We start from the raw sequence: 18,859 nt of genomic DNA, 5'->3' as shown, positions 1-18,859 counted from the left end.
ACGCCTGTAATTTCAGCACTTTGGGAGGCCGAGGCGGGCAGATCACTTGAGGTCAGGAGTCAAGACCAGCCTGGCCAACATGGTGAAACCCCATCTCTACTAAAAATACAAAAAACCATAGCCAAGCCGGGTGCAGTGGCTCACGCCTGTAATCTCAGCACTTTGGGAGGCTGAGGCAGGCGGATCACGAGGTCAGGAAATTGAGACCAGCCTGGCCAACATGGTGAAATCCTGTCTCTACGAAAAATACAAAAATTAGCTGGGCGTGGTGATGGATACCTGTAATCCCAGCTACCTGGGAGGCTGAGGTAGGAGAATGGCTTGAACCTGGGAGGCAGAGTTTGCAGTAAGCCAAGATCGTGCCACTGCACTCCAGCGTGGTGACAGAGCAAGACTCTGTCTCAAAACAAAACAAAACAAAAAAACAAAAAACGCAGCTAGGCCTGGTGGCACACGCCTGTAATCCTGGCTACTCAGGAGGCCGAGGCAGGAGAATTGGTTGAACCCAGGAGGCGGGGGTGACAGTGAGCTGAGATGGCGCCACTGCACTCCAGCCTGGACCACAAGAGCGAGACTCCATCTCAAAAACAACAACAAAACACAACAAAAACCTTGCATAATTACTTGCTGATAATTTACCTAAGGTATTATTTACTAATCATCTTTGATGAGACTTGAACCAGGTAGCCTCTGCTAGGGAGGGTGGGAAGGAAGAAGGCTCTGAGGTGATAACCAATGGATGGGGTAAAGGGAAGTGTGTTGAATATTTACTTCAAAGTTAATATGGACAACTGAGCAGACACTGCTTGCATCCCTGGAAGGGACCGTGTTGGGACTAATCTAGACCAGGTCTTTATGTAGAATAAATAGACGTAAAGTGGGGCCTTTGATTCCACAGGGCTCCCCAAGGGTGCTTCATGGCAAGGTAGAGATTTAAATTTAGTTTGCTGAGTTGGCTATACTGCTCATCTCTACCAAAAGGATAGGGACCCTGTTGCATTTATGTTTGTGTATCTCTAAGCCCTAGAGGCCTCTAGCACAATTCTAGGTATTGAAATATTCGTTGAGATAAAGGGAATAAAAGCAGCCAACACGTGAGTGTTTACTATGTACCATTTTCTCATTTAATCTTTACAACTCTATAAAGTAGATACTGTTATCCCCATCTTACCAATGGAGAACTGAGAAAGGGGGGTTAATTGGCTGAGGTCATACAGGATAAATGGCATAGGTTTAACCTCAGGCAGTCTGACTTTTGAGCTTGTGTGTTTAACCATTACACTACTCCATCTTCACTCCTTCATAGTCAAGGTAAGGGCAATGAATGCTCTGCAGAGAGAAAGGACTTGGGTTGAATTTCATCCATCAAATTAACTAAGGCAACTCATTTACATTTTGTCTTCCATGTTTCTTGAGAACAAGTGAAGCTCAGGATATTAAATAATGGCTGTTAAAAAAGTATTAAATGGAGGTTATTAAATGAGTAAATAAATGAGTATTAAATAAAGGCATTAAAGAGTATTTAAAAACGTGAGGATGCCAAAAAGAAGCCCCTTCATTCAGCCTCAGGAGTAGTTCTAGGGTTCAAGGAAGTTAAGAATCACTGCTCCAAGTCAGGCTATTTCCACAGGAAAATGAGAAGTCTTCACAGCTTACTTTCTTTAATTACATCATAAAACAAAATTAGAACATACAGGAAACAATAATAGTTACATAACAATTTACTTTATATATTTATATATAAAAAAACTTTTTTTTTTTTGTCCAAAGATTTTTAAAGCAAAAGGAATCCTCTACTGCCACCTCGGTTTTTATTTATTTTAAATAACCCCCCTCCCCCCATCCTCAAGTGCCAAAAGTACTGGGTGGGAACAGTCACTTGGAGAGCTAATGGAACCTAGTGCTAAGTCACCCTGTAGGCAACCGTGTCGGCTCCAGAGATTGGCTAAGCATTTGGAGCAGGCCTGGTGGAGAAACAAGCAAGCAGCAGCTCTCACACACCGCAGCACTCCAGGGTAGGCCCTACGGCTTGGGAAGGAGGGGATCAGATCCTGCAGTCAACCACCTCTGCATTTTACCCCCTCAGGGGAGTGAGTGGGGGTGGGGGGTGCAGGGATGAAACAGAGCCTGGTTTGAAGATAAAAATGTCTCCAACAGCACCATTTACCCATCCATCTCTGTCCCTGAGCAGAGTCTGACAGGCATGGGTAGTCCTCACAGTTCTCTGAGCTCTGCACAGGCCACATTTTTCGGATCTGTGCTCTCAGGGTCACTGGAAGGTGGGCAAAGGTGAGCAGAGCAGCTGAGAAATGCACACAGCAGGTTACCTGGAAACAATTCCTGGGAGAAAAAAGGAGGAGGCCAGAGTAGGAAGCATCTGAAGGCCAAGTCATAAAGCAGGAACAGAGAAAAACAAAATTAAGAAATGCAAAATTAAGAAGGCCACTCTCCACTCTCCTCCTCTTGTCAAAGGGTGACAAATTAAGAAGTCACCCTTTGGAGTGGGTAGTGGAGCCACAGCATGGTGAGAAAGGACGTGGGTAGCTTCTGAAGAGCATGGTCTCATGGATCTTGTATATGTGCCAATAGGCTATGAGAGTTAGAAGTTAGTGTGTAATTTGGAAGTAGGGTGAGGAGGGGAGTGAGAAGAAATCAAAAGCTCATCCCTTCCTGCACTATTAGAAATTAATAGTCATCAGAGAAGCACAGATAAATTATTCTTAAGGGAAGGAAAAAACTAATGTAAACCCAGGAAAGCAACAGCAAAGGTTTCACTTATTAAAAATCTATTATATAGCACTAGGAAAGAAAATTATTTGTCCACAGGGGGAAAAAAGTAATTAATCAAATCATGCCAGTTAGAGACTTTTTCAAGTTAAGATTTTCTAAGACCTTAGGCTTTCATTCTCTAGTGCCATAAAAAAGGAAAAGAAAAAAAAAGAGTAGAATAATGACTTCAAGGGCTGAGAAGGTTTAGGTTAAGGTAAGAAACACATATGTGTGTGAGCAGCAATGTAGTACAGATCTGAATTAATGAGATAATGGCAAGAGAAACTTAGTGAAGCAAAGTTTTCTTTTCTTTTTCTTTTTTGTGAGATGGAGTCTCGCTCTGTTGCCCAGGCTGGAGTGCAGTGGCGTGACCTCGGCTCACTGCAATGTCTGCCTCCCGGGTTCAAGTGATTCTCTTGCCTCAGTCTCCCAAGTAGCTGGGATTTCGTACTTTCAGTAGTGACGGGGTTTCACCATGTTGGCCAAGCTGTTCTCAAACTCCTGACACCTTGTGATCCTCCTGCTTTGGTCTCCCAAAGTGCTGGGATTACAGGCGTGAGCCACCATGCCTGGCTGCAAAATTTTCTTTCAATTTAACAAAAAAGACATCACTTCAGAAATGATCCTTGGTTCTTGGGGCATGGCAGAAGAGAAAAGGTAAATGTATCTGGATACCTCTCTTCTCCCATCTCTTCCTAGGGTGAGGACTGTCATTTGCAGCTCATCGCTCCAGTCCTAGTACCATAACTATGCCCAGATGCAGCTGGGGTGCACTTGTGGTTCTTTCGGTGGTGCCAAAACCCATCTGTTTGGTTAAGTGTGTAGAAAGTAGGAGACCTCTTTGCCAGTAAAAAGGGGTAGAGTTCATCAGAGAGGAAAGGAAAACGTACCCATGTGTGACGCAGCCATCACTATGTATTCAGGACAGATGCTGTACCTGAGGCAAAGTACCCCAATACTAGATCTAATTATCTGCTTTATTTGAACCTCGTCTATCATTTTCCCATGCCGATTCTTCAAAATAAGACTATAAAACACAAAAGAGAAAGGACTATTGATAGGATTTTGCTTGTTCATTGTTCTTCGTAAAAGAGCAATAAACCACCCTGGCTGAGGAAGCACCGAGACTCAACCTCTATAAACTGAATTTCACAAGCATTTAGTTAAAAACATGAGGCAGAGATGGAAGAAGGGCATATGGACTTTCTCTTAACATCCCACAGGGGAGTTTGCCCTAATTCTTTTTCTTCTGAAAATTAACTCTCTTGAACTCCAAAGATCAACTCAGCTTCACCTGAGAGGTTATATACTGACCTTCCTAAAGATCAAAAGGTTTCAGAGACACTGAATTGATGCAACAGGTAGATGTGACCTGAGGGGGAAGCTGCAGAAGCCCATCATGTAAGAAGCTCACTTGCCTCTTATGGTACTTTCAGGTGGGTAGAATGTTTATCCTGGGCTGGGCACAGTGGTTCAGGCCTGTAATCCTAGCACGTTGGGAGGCTGAGGTGGGCAGATCACCTGAGGTTGGGAGTTCGAGACCAGCCTGACCACCATGGTGAAACCCTGTCTCTACTAAAAATACAAAATTAGCTGGGCGTGGTGGCACATGCCTGTAATCCCAGCTACTTGGCAGGCTAAGGGAGGATTATCACTTGAACCCAAGAGGCGGAGGTTGCGGTGAGCCGAGATCTCACTATTGCACTCCAGCCTGGGTAACAAGAGCAAAACTCTGCCTCAAAAAAAAAAAAAAAAGTTTATCCCAAGTGAGAAGGCAAGGTTAGTAACCTATGTTCTTTGCTGGAGAATCAAAATGTCAAAGTTAGGGCACTTGGATACAACTCAATTTTATTCCTAAACTACCTGGGCTAATTATACCCTACTGATATGGTTTTATACAGCTCTCTGTATCTTCCAATCGTACATTTAAAATTTATGATAGAAATTGGCCAGGCGCAGTGGTTCACACCTGTAATCCCAGCACTTTGGGAGGCCGAGGCAGGTGGACCACTTGAGGTCAGAAGTTCAAGACTAGCCTGGCCAACATGGCAAAACCCTATCTCTATGAAAAATACAAACATCAGCTGGGTGTGGTGGTGGGCACCTGTAATCCCAGCTTCTTGGGAGGCTGAGACAGAAGAATCACTTGAACCTAGGAGGCAGAGGTTGCAATGAACCGAGATTGTGCCACGGCATTCCAGCCTGGGTGACAGAGTGAGACTCCATCTCAAAAACCAAACAAACAAAAAAACCGATAGAAATAAAGGCAAGGAAAGGCTGGGACTCCATTTTCCCCCATTATCCTTTTACTGCTTTAGAATTCTTTGGTCCAATACCATTAAAGGGGAGAGAAGTTCTGTCTCAAGAACTCCAACCAAACATCCTACATTTCTTCTCAAACAGGACTTGGCTAATTCACAGAGCCTGGGTTTGAGGTGGCTAAAGATTTTAGGACTGGCCGGCAGATAGAGAGGCAATCTTTTTGTAAAATGATTCAGAGCTCAAACATATGATTGAAGAGAGTCTGTCAGCCAGAAGATACAACCAGGATAAAAGCCTACCCTTAAATCATATACATAAGGAGGAAAAAGGAAAAATAGAGCAATTTCCTTTAAACCCCTCCTCTCCCTGGTAGCAACTGGCATGAGCAGTCTGTGACTTTCAGCACAATAAACAGAAAACGGCCAAGGGTCAACCATGACCCGTGAGTGCTCTTCTAACAACACAGTCACCTAAGGACATGCTGACTAAACAAGCAGGCAGGAAGCCACTCTCTTCTTTCCAGTGACACTCTCACACTTTCTAACAACTTCAAACCAAGACAGGTTTCATCACATATTTTGTTTAGTCCCCCATGGCATTACTGGGCTATCAAACTAGTAACGATGCATTTTTTTTTTCTTTTTTTTTTTTTTTTGAGACACAGTCTTGCTCTGTCACCCAGGCTGGAGTGCAGTGGCGCGATCTCGGCTCACTGCAACCTCCACCTCCCTGAGCCTCCTGAGTAGCTGGGATTACAGGCACCTGCCACCACACCTGGCTAGTTTTTGCATTTTTAGTCGAGACAGCATTTCACCATCTTGGCCAGGCTGTTCTTGAACTTCTGACCTTGTGATCCACCCACCTCGGCCTCTCAAAGTGCTAGGATTACAGGCATAAGCAAACATGCCGGGCCGTAACAATGAATTTTATAAGGCAATTAGAATAAATAAAAGAATGTTGCTACTGAAACATTATGGCTATACTGAGTAACTCTGATAGTCTGGAAAGCCCAAAATAAAGCATCATAAATTTACTAGGTTTCCCTATAAAATGTTTGATACAAGATATGTGAAACTTCTGACCTGCATGTCTGCTAAATCAACTTAATGAATGTGGAAATCAAACTGGAAATTTGCAAAAGCTACTTAAGGAATACTTTTACCTTCAGTAAAGATAAGAGCAGAATAGGAGAAGAAAACATTTTTTACACAAAGCACAATATGCTTTCATATTCCAAATATTGGAAAAAGGGCTAAGGCCATATCCCTTTCTTCCTTATATCCAACAGTTTGCTTTTAAACTCAATTCAAATTCAGTATGCAAACACCAAAGACCACCCAGTGAAAAATGGCCTGAGCCACCTGACAAGTTACTGAACTTAACGCTGCCCATGAAAGCCCCTGGAGTAGGAGGAAGATTCAAAAAGGAAGCTAGACTGGAGACATCTGAGAGTAAATCAGCAGCATTATTGAGGGTGAGATGGAGGCTTTAAATAGAGGGAAAGGATGGGTGTGGGAAGGAAATGGTGGAAATCAGTGCAAAAATAAGGTGCAGTCAGCTCAGTGAGGCTGATGAAAAGGATGGAAAGACATTGATGTAGCAACTGATGCTGGAAGATGTAAGGTATGAGATTAGGGGAAAAGCTGCTTAGAAAAGAGATGATTTGGATGTTCAAGAACTTTCTCCAGAGACACTACAGTAATTCCTCCTTGCCCACCTGTAGGTTTATGGCAGTAGCTTTGCGGGTACCTTCTAACTTACCCCCCCAAATCTCTTCTCTCTGTTCACTCTGTTTTTTTTTTTTCATTAAAAAAGGCCTATTTTGGAGTGGCTATGAAGTTAGACAAACAGATCAATTAGTTTTTCCTGTAAAGAATTTTTCCTACATTAAGCCTTACTGAATTTTCAAAAGTATCCCAGATGTTAAGAGAGGAAGCATTATGTTCAGATGTCAGGCTCCTTTCTACCTGACCAAAACTTACCATGCTCTGTGTTCTCAAAGTCCTACCATATTCATCAGCTGGTATAGGCTGCAAATCAGAATAAGAAAATGTATTTCCTTCCAAGCCTGATGGGCCTGAAGTTTTCTTGAGAAAGGAACAAGGCTTCTGCCTGACAACATACAAGCCAGTGCTGCACACCCCAGTCTTCATTCTCTCTCACTTGACTCTGTCCTCGGCACAAACAGGCTGGAATTTTGCTTTAATAGCAGGGATACCAGAGCAATTCCCCATGGACCTGCCTGTGGGTATACCCTTCGAGTAGAGAAACATCATTTCCAAGATCGTCATGAACTGACGAATAGGGTCTTTTTTTTTTTTTTTTGAGACGGAGTCTCGCTATCACCCAAGCTGGAGTGCAGTGGCCGGATCTCAGCTCACCGCAAGCTCCGCCTCCCGGGTTTACGCCATTCTCCTGCCTCAGCCTCCCGAGTAGCTGGGACTACAGGCGCCCGCCACGTCGCCCGGCTAGTTTTTTGTATTTTTTAGTAGAGACGGGGGTTTCACCGTGTTAGCCAGGATGGTCTCGATCTCCTGACCTCGTGATCCACCCGTCTCGGCCTCCCAAAGTGCTGGGATTACAGGCTTGAGCCACCGCGCCCGTCCGAATAGGGTCTTTTAAACTTATCTTTTAAGTAAAGAAGTACCTTAATAGCCTCAACTTAGGCAACTCAAATCCACACTCACCAATCAATCTGGGTTTTATGGACAATTTGTACAGACACTAAAACAACAACAAAACACCTTAAACTTTAAAGCAGATGACTCCTAAATAGTTCTCTCCTTTAGTTTTGTTTGAATGAGTAACCTAGAGATCTGAATATTATCAACCACATCTGGAAGTATGTGTGCATGCACATATGTATTTGTACGTGTAGGGGTATAGCCAAGAAAGTGAGTTTCACGTCAAAAACTATATTCGTTATAAGGTAATCTGAAAGAGAATAAGCGGAAAGGGGAATGAATAAACAAGTAATTTGCACTTTTAAAGGGGCACAATCAAACAGGATTTAAAATAAATTTAATGTGATAAATATTGATGGATAGTATAGACTTCTAATACCCTTTCATCCAATTGCCTTCTAAATCAATGGATAAATCAGACTTTATTCTTATATATGCTGGTACAATCAGCAACTGCAGCATTAAAACAAGCCTCTTAAGCTGGGTACAGTGGCACACACCTGTAGTCCCAGCTACTTGGGAGGCTGAGGTGGGAGGAAGGCTTGAGCCCAGGAGTTTGATTCCAGGCTGGGCAAGATAGCAAGACCCCATCTCTAAAAAATAAAATAAAATAAATAAATAAAATAAATAAAACAAGTCTTTTAATAGTCTGGATCACATAGATGATTAATATTATGATGGACTGCACATTAATGTCTTAAAGGACCACCCCTCAAAATCACCCTACTAAAAATCGCACTGGGTTTCTAATCTTGGGGTTTAGAAATTTACTTCTCATGCTTTAAAAACTCATTTTACTTCCTTTATCGTCTGACTTTTTGGGGGGATAGAGGGTGCTGCTTCTTGGACTCTGAGTCCTGGACACTAAATTCCTCCCTCAGTTCTAGTGCCCAGGCTGAGCAGAGACACTAAATCCCCTACTACTTCCTCTCAGTGTTCTCTTTCAGCTGCCTCAATGCTTCATCTGGCTACATTCATACTTCATTCAGAAGTCTGGAGCAGGGCTGGGCATGGTGTCTCACGCCCACGCCTGTAGTCCCAGCGCTTTGTGAGGCTGAGGCAGGTGGATCATTTGAGGTCAGGAGTTCAAGACCAGGCTGGCCAACATGTGAAACTCTATCTCTACTAAAAATACAAAAATTAGCCAGGCAGTAGTGGCATGTGCCTGTAATTCCAGCTACTCGGGAGGCTGAGGCAGGAGAATCGCTTGAGCCTGGGAGGTGGAGGTTGCAGAGAGCTGAGATTGCGCCACTGCACTCCATTCTGGGCAAGAGTGAGAACCCGTCTCAAAAAAAAAAAAAAAAAAAAAGACTGAGGCAGAAAAGAGAGATGACTGACAGGTTATGGGAAGGTTCTGGCCCTTTGGGGTGCCAACACTAGATATGAATCCATTAACACTGACATACAATTGACCAGCTGTTACAGAGCCATTCTTGTATCCCTGAAAAGCAGAAATGGGGGAAAAGAGAGAAACAGACAGCTCCTCTAGTGGCATTCCTGTTAAAACAGCCTCATAGGTCAGAGATGCCACTGATCACTCCTAGATTTCAGTAAATATATAACAACATTAATCATTAATGTATGAACTTGGGTGGTGGGGACTTTCAGGCTCTGTTTTGTGATTTATCATTTCCACTCTTTCCTAATAATACATCTCTTTCTTTAAAGTTGGTGGAGTCTGACAGAAGGAAAAATGTATAGGAGGAATATTGGGGATACCATGCGAATTATCATATATCAGAAGATAAAATAGAAATGAAAAGGCAGCATCTGTTTTCATCAAAATAGTCAATTTCTTCTCATAACTTTTCTTGCTTTCATTATAGTTTCCTTTCAGATTGGCAAAGATTCAGGCAGGGTCCCCTAATGGTAAAATTTAGAATTAAAAAAATATTTATTGATAATATATTTTTTAAAAATGTTTGGTAATCCCAACTAATCATTCAAAATGCAAACTGTAAACACGACAACAGCAAAAGGGTAACAATTGAGTGAGTAAGCAGACTGAACAGGTGACAGACTGAGCAAGAGTGTGTGGCGGGGGGAGCAACAGAGAACGGAAGACAGGTGCACAAGTGTGCTACAGACAGTGACAATTTGAGTGTGTAAGAATTACATTTGGACCACAGTGATTTCAACGCAACCATTTAGGAAACCTCTGGGCCAAATACTAAAACACAGGAGGAATGGATGAGCCTTCTTTGTGAGCATGCTCAGCATGTTGGTATGGAAACAAGGAAGCATAGAAGCTCTGTAGTCACAATGAATGTCTACCATTTCTAAGATGTGAAGAAATTTTCTTTCTGGTCCCTGGGTACATCATATATTGTCTTTCCATGCTTTTCTTGACCCCGGAGGACAGCAGATGCTGTTCCAAAATCCCCAAAGAAACCCCCAGACATAAATTTAAAAACCACAGTAGCATTAATGCTGGGTTTGCTGAAATGCCCCTCCCTCTATCTTGGCCTATGATTTTCTTCTGGGCACCTCAAAAGGAATGGTTAAATTTTACCAATCTACTTGATAAAGCCATCACAAACTTTAGTCCCATGGTCACAAAGTTAGAGTGGATAGGGGTAAGGTTGTGTATGTATATGTATGTGTGGCTCTGGGGATCTGGGCACTGCCCTCCCTCACTTTGTAACCCTTGCCCAGAACACTGGGGTCGCTTCCACTGGAGAGACTCCACGGTAGCTCTAGAAGTGTCATTAAATACTCAGTTCGCCAAGGTTGACCACCTCCATTGTCATAGGATGATGCAGCATCTGCAGAAGCGCTGTCTGCTGCCCCCTACTGATGGGGGTGGAGTGACAGGTGCGAAGTAGGCGTGGACTTTAATATTGGGTAAATGGGTCTGAAACAAGACAGAAACATTAAACGTTTAAGAGAGAGGGCTTAAACAGAAAGAGCAATGTTGCTTCTCAGAAAAACTACCGAGGGGCTCAATGCACATGAAACCAGGGCAAAGGCTGAGCACTGGTCAGGATGTTAGAGGGCCTGGGTTCTACTTTGTTCCATCCTAGGTTGTTCTAAATGACCAGAACAACTCATATAACTTTGGTACCTGTTTATGTAATAATAAAACTGAGGGCCGGGTGTGGTGGCTCATGCCTGTAATCCCAGCACTTTGGGAAGCTGAGGTGGGTGGATCACGAGGTCGGGAGATCAAGACCATCCAGGCTAATATGGTGAAACCCCGTCTCTACTAAAAATACAAAAAAATTAGCCAGGCGTGGTAGCTGGTGCCTGTAGTCCCAGCTACTCAGAAGGCTGAGGCAGGAGAATGGCATGAACCCGGGAGGCGAAGCTTGCAGTGAGCGGAGATCACACCATTGTGCTCCAGCCTGGGTAACAAAGTGAGACTCTGTCTTAAAAAAAAAAAAAAAAAAAATGAGGAAAGACATCATGTTAATTTCTTATCTTCTCCAAAAAAGCATTTCCAGTTGGATTTTCACAGCTGAAAGAAGCTACATTGAGTTTTTGTTTGTGTTTTTGTTTTTTTTTTTTTGAGACAGAGTCTCACTCTATTGCCCAGCCAGGCTGGAGTGCAGTGGTGCGATCTTGGCTCACTGAAACCTCCACATCCCAGGATTAAGCGATTCTCCTGCCTCAGCCTCTGAGTAGCTGGGATTACAGGTGCACACCGCCACGCCAGGCTAATTTTTGTATTTTTAGTAGAGACGGGGTTTCACCATGTTGGCCAGGCTGATCTCGAACTCCTGACCTCAAGTGGTCCGCCCGAGGATTGGGAGATGGAAGAGGTTCCTGACAGCCAGGCAGTCTAGGAACCCTAATACAAGTAGGCATGTAAGAGGCTCTGGTTGACCTGTGGCTCTTGCTCTCTTTGGTGAAGGAAAAAAATGGTTGTAAGGCCTCCCCTAGTGCAATTATGCTCACAGTCCTCTATGTCTGAAGAGGGGAAGAGGAACTGAGGTCACTTGGAACTCAAGGTTTGGTACTCTTTTATTTGCTCAAGGCCATATGGCCAACATGCATTTTTTTAGAGGCTGGTATTTTTTTTGAGATGGAGTTTCATCTTGTTGACCAGGCTGGAGTGCAATGGTGCGATCTCGGCTCACTGCAACCTCCGCCTCCTGGTTCAAGCGATTCTCCTGCCTCAGCCTCCTAAGCAGCTGGGATTACAGGCACCTGCCACCAAGCTCAGCTAATTTTTGTATTTTTAGTAGAGATGGGGTCTTGCCATGTTGACCAGGCTAGTCTCTAACTCCTGACCTCAGGTGATCCTCCTGCCTCAGCTTCCCAAAGTGCTGGGATTATAGGTGTGAGCCACCGCGACTGGCCTAGAGGTTGGTATTAAGGGCCTGAATAAGCACACTGTCTTTCCTACAGCAGGTGTGAAGCAGATGTTCCAATAAACATCTGCTGAGCAGAACAATCTAACACACGGATTCATCCAGCTTTTTAAAACTTCTTTTTCGGCTGGGTGCAGTGGCTCACGCCTATAATCCCAGCACTTTGGGAGGCTGAGGTGGGTGGATCATGAGCTCAGGAGATTGAGACCATTCTGGCTAATACGGTGAAACCCCGTCTCTACTAAAAATACAAAAAAAAAGTAGCAGGGCGTGGTGGCAGGTGCCTGTAGTCCCAGCTACTTGGGAGGCTGAGGCAGGAGAATGGCGCGAACCCGGGAGGTGGAGCAGGCAGTGAGCCGAGATCGCGCCACTGCACTCCAGCATGGGCGACAGAGTGAAACTCCGTCTCAAAAAAAAAACCGAAAAACAAAAAACTTCTTTTTCTAGTTATTTGGCTATACCTGGGTCTCTCTATTATGGTGGATAGGGCCAAAAGCAAAGGTAAAAATCTCGGCCCGGCACAGTGACTCACACCTGTAATCTGAGAACTTTGGGAGGCTGAGATGGGAGGATCGCTTGAGGCCAGGAATTCGAGACCAGCCTGGGAAACAAACATAGTAAGACCTTGTCTCTACAAAATAGGTTTTTAAGGGTGGGCATGGTGGCTCACACCTATAATCCCAGTACTTTGGAAGGCCAAGGCAGGCAGATTGCTCGAGCTCAGGAGTTTGAAACCAGCCTGTTCAACATAGGAAAATGCTGTCTCTACCAAAAATACAAAAAATCAGGCTGGCGTGATGGCACGCGCCTGTAGTCTCAGCTGTTGGGAGGCTGGGGTGGCAGGATGGCTTGAGGCTGGGAGACAGAGGTTGCAGTGACTCAAGATCGAGCCTGGGTGACAGAGGACCCTGTCTTAAAAAATGAAAAAAAACCCACAAGTTTTTCATTAAATTAGCTAGGTGTGGTGGTGTGTGCCTGTAGTCCTAGCTACTGGGCAACCTGAGGTGGGAGGATCATTTAAGCCCAGGAGTTTGAGGCTGTAGTGTGCCAAGAAGGTGCCACTGCACTCCTGTCTGGGCAAGAGAGTGAGATCCCATCTCTTAAAAGAAAGACAGAAAAGGTAAAAATCTATGTCACTTTACTTGTTGTCTTAAAAAATATGAATCCCAGGAAAAGGGCTTAATGTGAAACACAATTACAAATTAAATTCTTAAATCCCATTTAACCAAACACTTTCTCTGTTATTCCTTTCTTTCCTTCAGAACAAAAATGTGGCATGTGCTTTTTTTTTTCTTTCTTCAATCTGGGAATGTTATTAATCCCTAGACATTATTAGAGAGACTCTGCTGGGAGGAGACCTACTTTTCTTCTCTTCAGTGGGTCTTTTCCTCCTAAATTTCCATCTCTGGAGCCAGAGGGAAAAACTATCTGTCCTTAGGTTTGCACTTGTTTTTTCCCCCTTGTTAAATGTTCAAGTAAATATAAAAATCATAGGAACCTAAATTTGAAAAAAGAAAAAAAGAAAAGAGAAGAAAGTGCGGAGAACACTAGAGCTGGAGAGTTATGTAGCCATTTTTACCCTGAGTCTCTTGATTCCAGCCCGTGTGATTTGCTGGCAGTCATAGAGTTCTATCCGCTCAAGGCTGTGACAGCTCTTCAAGTGCTCCAGGGATGCATCTGTGATTAGTGGGCAGTTGTCCAGCTCAATCACCTCCAGCTGGTCATGGGCGCAGGCCCCATTCCCCAGGTGACGAATTCCATCATCTGTGATCAGCTCACAGTGAGACAGACTCTGCAGCCAAACAGAGCAAGGAAGGATGTTGAAATATCTTCTGGCATTCCTCTAGCCAGAGGCTTGTGTAAATTGGAAAGGAAACATTTTGGTTTGATTTTGATGAATATAGAGCTGGCACTAGATCCAAGTGGTGAAATTAAAAAAACTGGAGATAGTGGGGTTATGCTTTTGGCAATCAGTGATTGGTATTTTGGTGTGTGATTCTAAATATATTTTATAAATTCATGTAATGACTATGAACTAGTTCATAAACAAACTAAGACAGCCTTAAAAATTACCCCTTCTGCAAATTAACACTTTTCTTCTCTACAGGGATAAATGGGGAATCAAGCTTTTCATGCAAACTGTTTTCTGGAATTTGAACTAAATATTGAATATCTGGTTCAGAAACATGGCCCAACAATTAATTAGCTGAAGATTTTTACAGCTGTCAGGTGTGATCATCTCTTCATCAATATTTATTAAATCCCTGATCCTGGGAAACTCAGAAATCTTGACCCAATTTTGGATAGTACTGTGCCACCAAACACCAAAAATGAGCCTGGATATAGAACAGTCACCCAGAATGCCTTCCTCTAGTGTCACTGAAAGTAGGAGCAGAACTCCCTTAGTAAAGCTTTGATTGGTTCTTAAGATCAATAACATTAAGACCTGTAACATTTGATCTTAAGGTGAAGCAAATTGTATTTTGGGCCATCTCATCCCCTGGATCTCTAGAATTTAAACATCATTCAGGTTGGAGTATAAGTTATCTGCAAAAGAGAACTCATAGGTTCCAAGGCAGTTTTCAGTCTTCAAGCATTGATAGAGAAAACATTTAACTTTTTCAGTTCTTATCTGTTTCCTACTTCACTCAGGTACTCCTTTGGTTCTCAGTAAGCTGGCAATTTGGAGAAGCATCCTTTCCTAAAATGGTAGCCAGACACTAAGAGCCGGGTTCTTGTACTGTAGCACTGGCTTTTGATTAAACCCAGTAAACACATAAAATTTTCAAAGTCAAACTCACCAATACTTGAAGTCGAGGACAGTGTATAGAAAGTTGGATTAATGTGCTATCTGTTATCTGAAAGATATACACATGTTGATTTTAGGTATTATCCAAATACAATCCTGAGTCATAACTGATTCTTGTTTTTTCTTTTAGTCTTGCTCTGTTGCCCAAGCTAGAGTGCAGTGGTGCAACTATAGCTCACTGCAGCCTAAAACTCCTGGCCTCAAACAATCTTCCTACCTCAGCCCCCTGAGTAGCTGGGCCAACAGGTACAAGCCTCCAGGCCTAATTTTTAAAATTATATATATATATATTTTTTGTAGAGACAGGGTTTCCCTATGTTGCCCAGACTGCTCTTGAATTCCTGAGCTCAAGCAATCCTCCCACCTCAACCTCCCGAAGCTCTACAGGCCACCATGTGCAATCACAGCTCACTGCAGCCTCAACCTCCCAGGCTCAAGCTATCTTCTGGCTTCAGCCTCCTGAATGGCTGGGACTACAGGCGCACACCACCATGCCCAAGACATTTAAAACTTTTTCTTGGGCAGAAACAGGGTCTTGTTATGTTACCCAGACTGGTCTTCAACTTTGGGCTCAAGCAATCCTCCTGCCGTGCCTCACAAAGTGTTGAGATCACAGCCCCTACCTCATTTTTTTTTTTTTTTTGAGACAGTCTCTGTTGCCCAGGCTGGAGTACAGTGGCATGATCTTGGCTCACTGCAACCTCCACCTCCCGGGTTCAAGTGATTCTTGTGCCTCAGTCTCCCGAGTGGCTGAGATCACAGGCTAGTTCTTTTTAATTTTTTGAGATGGAGTCTCGCTCTGTTGTCCAGGCTGGAGTGTAGTGGCACGATCTCGGCTTACTGCAACCTCCGCCTCCTGGGTTCAAGCGATTCTCCTGCCTCAGCCTCCCAAGTAGCTGGGATTACAGGCATGTGCTACCATGCCCAGCTAACTTTTGAATTTTTAGTAGAGACGGGGTTTCACCATGGTGGCCAGGCTGATCTTGAACTCCTGACTTCAGGTGATCCACCTACTTCGGCCTCCCAAAGTGCTAGGACTACAGGCGTGAGCTACCGTGCCCGGCGTATTTTTAGTAAAGATGGGTGTTTGCCACATTGGCCAGGCTGGTCTCGAACTCCTGGCCTCAGGTAATACACCCGCCTAGGCCTCCCAATGTGCTGGGATTACAGGAGTGACCCACCATGCCCAGCCCCCATAACTCATTCTTGACTACATTTCTAGTCCAGACATTTTAATAATCAATCATCAAATAACAGAATCTTTCGGTTTAAATCCTATCGGCTACCTGAACCTGTTCTATGAGAATCCACTCAGGCTACATTTGAACACATCTAGTCATCTCTAGTCTTCATCTTTAGACAGCTCTATTCAAAATCTGTTTTATTTTTTAAATGAATCAAAATCTGTCCCCTTAGTAGCTAGTTGTGGTGGCTTGTGCCTATAGTCCCAACTGCTAGGGAGGCTGAGGCAGGAGGACTGCTTGAGGTTAGAAGTTCAAGACCAGTCTGAGCAGGGCCAGACCTGGTAGTTCACGCTTATAATCCCAGCACTTTGGGAGGCTGAGGCCGGTGGATCACCCGAGGTCAGGAGTTTGAGACCAGCCTGGACAACATGTTGAAACCCTGTCTCTACTAAAATACAAAAACTAGCTGGGCGTGGTGGTGGGCACCTATAATCCCAGCTACTTGGGAGGCTGAGGCAGGAGAATTGCTTGAACCTGGGGAAGTGGAGGTTGCAGTGAGCTAAGACTGAGCCACTGCACTCCAGCCTGGGCGACAGAGTGAGACTCTGTCCTCCCCACCCCACACTGCAAAAAACAAAACAAAACAAAACAGTCTGAGCGATAACAGCAAGAAAAAAAAAAGTCTGAGCGATAACAGCAAGACCCTGTCTCTAAAAAAATCTGTCCCCCAGAACATCGACTTGCTGGACTTTGTTCTACCTCCTTAGAATCATCAGAGTAAGGAATCAGAAGATAGTGCTCTATGAAAAAAATTAATGTGGGAACATTCTAAAATTTTTAATAAAGCATGCCACTACTCAGTATTGATAGCAGGTTATTTTCCCAAGGGTGGCAGCCAGGCACTGCTGGAATCTGGGTTAACTACGAACATTCAGGTAGGAAGAACAGTTTTCATGGTTATGTTAGGACTGAAAGTAAATCAGCACTCCTTTTCAAATTCTTCTCCAACTCTGAGTTTATTATTTTCTAGTACACATAGCTTCACAGGGGCTAAAAAATGGTAGAGAAAAGGGGTGGGCAAGCAGGCAGGCATGTCCGTTCAGAAGGAATAACACTGGAAGGACATAGAGGACACTCAGGCATGTATAAGATAAACGGATGTGAAGTTTTAGTTTAGTAAGAACTAATAGCTGTTAAGTAGTGCCTATAAAACAAGTAATTTTTTAGAAAGTGGCTTTTACGGCCGGGCATGGTGGCTCATGCCTGTAATCCCAGCACTTTGGGAGGCCGAGGCGGGCGGATCGCAAGGTCAGGAGATCGAGACCATCCTGGCTAACATGGTTGAAATCCCGTCTCTACTAAAAATGCGAAAAATTAGCCGGATGTGGTGGCGGGCGCCTGTAGTCCCAGCTACTTGGGAGGCTGAGGCAGGAGAATGGCATGAACCCAGGAGGCGGAGCTGGCAGTGAGCTGAGATAGCGCCACTGCACTCCAGCTGAGGTGACAGAGCGAGACTCCGTCTCAAAAAAAAAAAAAAAAAAGAAAGTGGCTTTTACGGTTACTGAAATATCCCCCCTTTATTTTTATCATTAAAAAATTAATTGCTCTTTCTTTTGTGGAGTCCCATCTTGGAAGTTTTTCCTTGGTCAATTAATAATCTCAAAGTTCTTAAAATTGTGTTAATGTGGCTCACGCCTATAATCCCAGCACTCTGGGAGGCCGCGGCAAGTGGATCACCTGAGGTCAGGAGTTCGAAACCAGTCCGGTCAACAGAGTCAAATCCCGTCTCTACTAAGAATACAAAAAATTAGCCAGGCGTGGGGGCACATGCCTGTAATCCCAGCTACTTGGGAGGCTGAGGCAGGAGAATTGCTTGAATCTGGGAGGTAGAGACTGCAGTGAGCTGAGATCGTGCCATTGCACTCCAGCCTAGGCAACAAGAGTGAAACTCCATCTCAAAAAATAATAATAATTAAAAAATAGAAACTGTTAATCAGGAGATCAGTTTGGCTTAAAGGCAGAGTTCCATGTAGAGTTAGGTCTCCAGGGCTAATGATGCCAGGGATCTAGGATACAGCAAAGCTAAAGAAAGGCAGTGTTATACAGATCAATGTGATGGGGCTTTAATTATTTCCTAGTATCATAACTCTACAGGTCTAAGGAAATATTTTTAACAGCTTTACGGTCTGAATGCTTGGGCCTCCTTTCTCTCTAATGGCAACCTGATTGATGACATATATTTCCACAGTTCTGTAATACGTACCATGAGCACCTCTGCCTGGAAGATACCTTATTTAATGAAGAATCTGCAATGCTGTCAGGCACTACAGTATCCTACACTAGGGTAGGGAATTGGACATTCTGATGTTGTGTATTATCTAAGTGTCTAACGTATTTCTGAATTAAAATCTATAATCTTACCTGAACACACTCTTCCAGGTCCATCTTTTCAAGTTCATGGCAATTCTACAAAGTACAAAACCAAACATTACAGTACAAACATTTAAAACATGAGAAACGTTTAAGGCCAGAAAACTAAGAGGTAATATTAAATACACTGATAAATTCTTTGGTGTTTCAGAGCTAGTGTGATGCTAATTTTTTTTTCTTTCTTTTGAGACAAGGTCCCACTCTGTCACCAAGGCTGGAGTGCAGTGGGTGTGATCATGGCTCACTGCAGCCTCTGACTCCCTGGGTTCAGGTGATTCTCCCACCTCAGCCTCCCAAGCAGCTGGGACTATAGGAATGTGCCACCACATCTGGCTGATTTTTGTATTTCTTTTTCTTTTTTTTTTTTGAGACAGAGTTTCGCTCGTTGCCCAGGCCGGAGTGCAATGG

The 18,859-nt window shown here is 43.8% G+C and overlaps 1 protein-coding gene across 1 annotated transcript in view; it reads right to left on the bottom strand.

Moving 5' to 3' along the window:
* Window positions 1-9,585: 9,585 nt before the first annotated feature.
* FBXL20 (F-box and leucine-rich repeat protein 20) overlaps window positions 9,586-18,859 on the bottom strand; it is a 186,939-nt gene continuing 177,665 nt past the window's right edge. The window contains 4 exon segments of the mRNA XM_011929910.1: window positions 9,586-10,569; window positions 13,608-13,820; window positions 14,830-14,886; window positions 18,443-18,487. Of these exon segments, the coding sequence (XP_011785300.1) occupies window positions 10,462-10,569; window positions 13,608-13,820; window positions 14,830-14,886; window positions 18,443-18,487 (423 nt within the window). The 3' untranslated portion in view covers window positions 9,586-10,461.

Source organism: Colobus angolensis, unplaced genomic scaffold, assembly GCF_000951035.1.
Source record: "Colobus angolensis palliatus isolate OR3802 unplaced genomic scaffold, Cang.pa_1.0 Scaffold83, whole genome shotgun sequence".
Taxonomy (NCBI): Eukaryota; Metazoa; Chordata; class Mammalia; order Primates; family Cercopithecidae; genus Colobus; species Colobus angolensis.
Note: the sequence above shows the minus strand (reverse complement) of the source record. Positions and strands in the feature narration are given on the sequence as shown.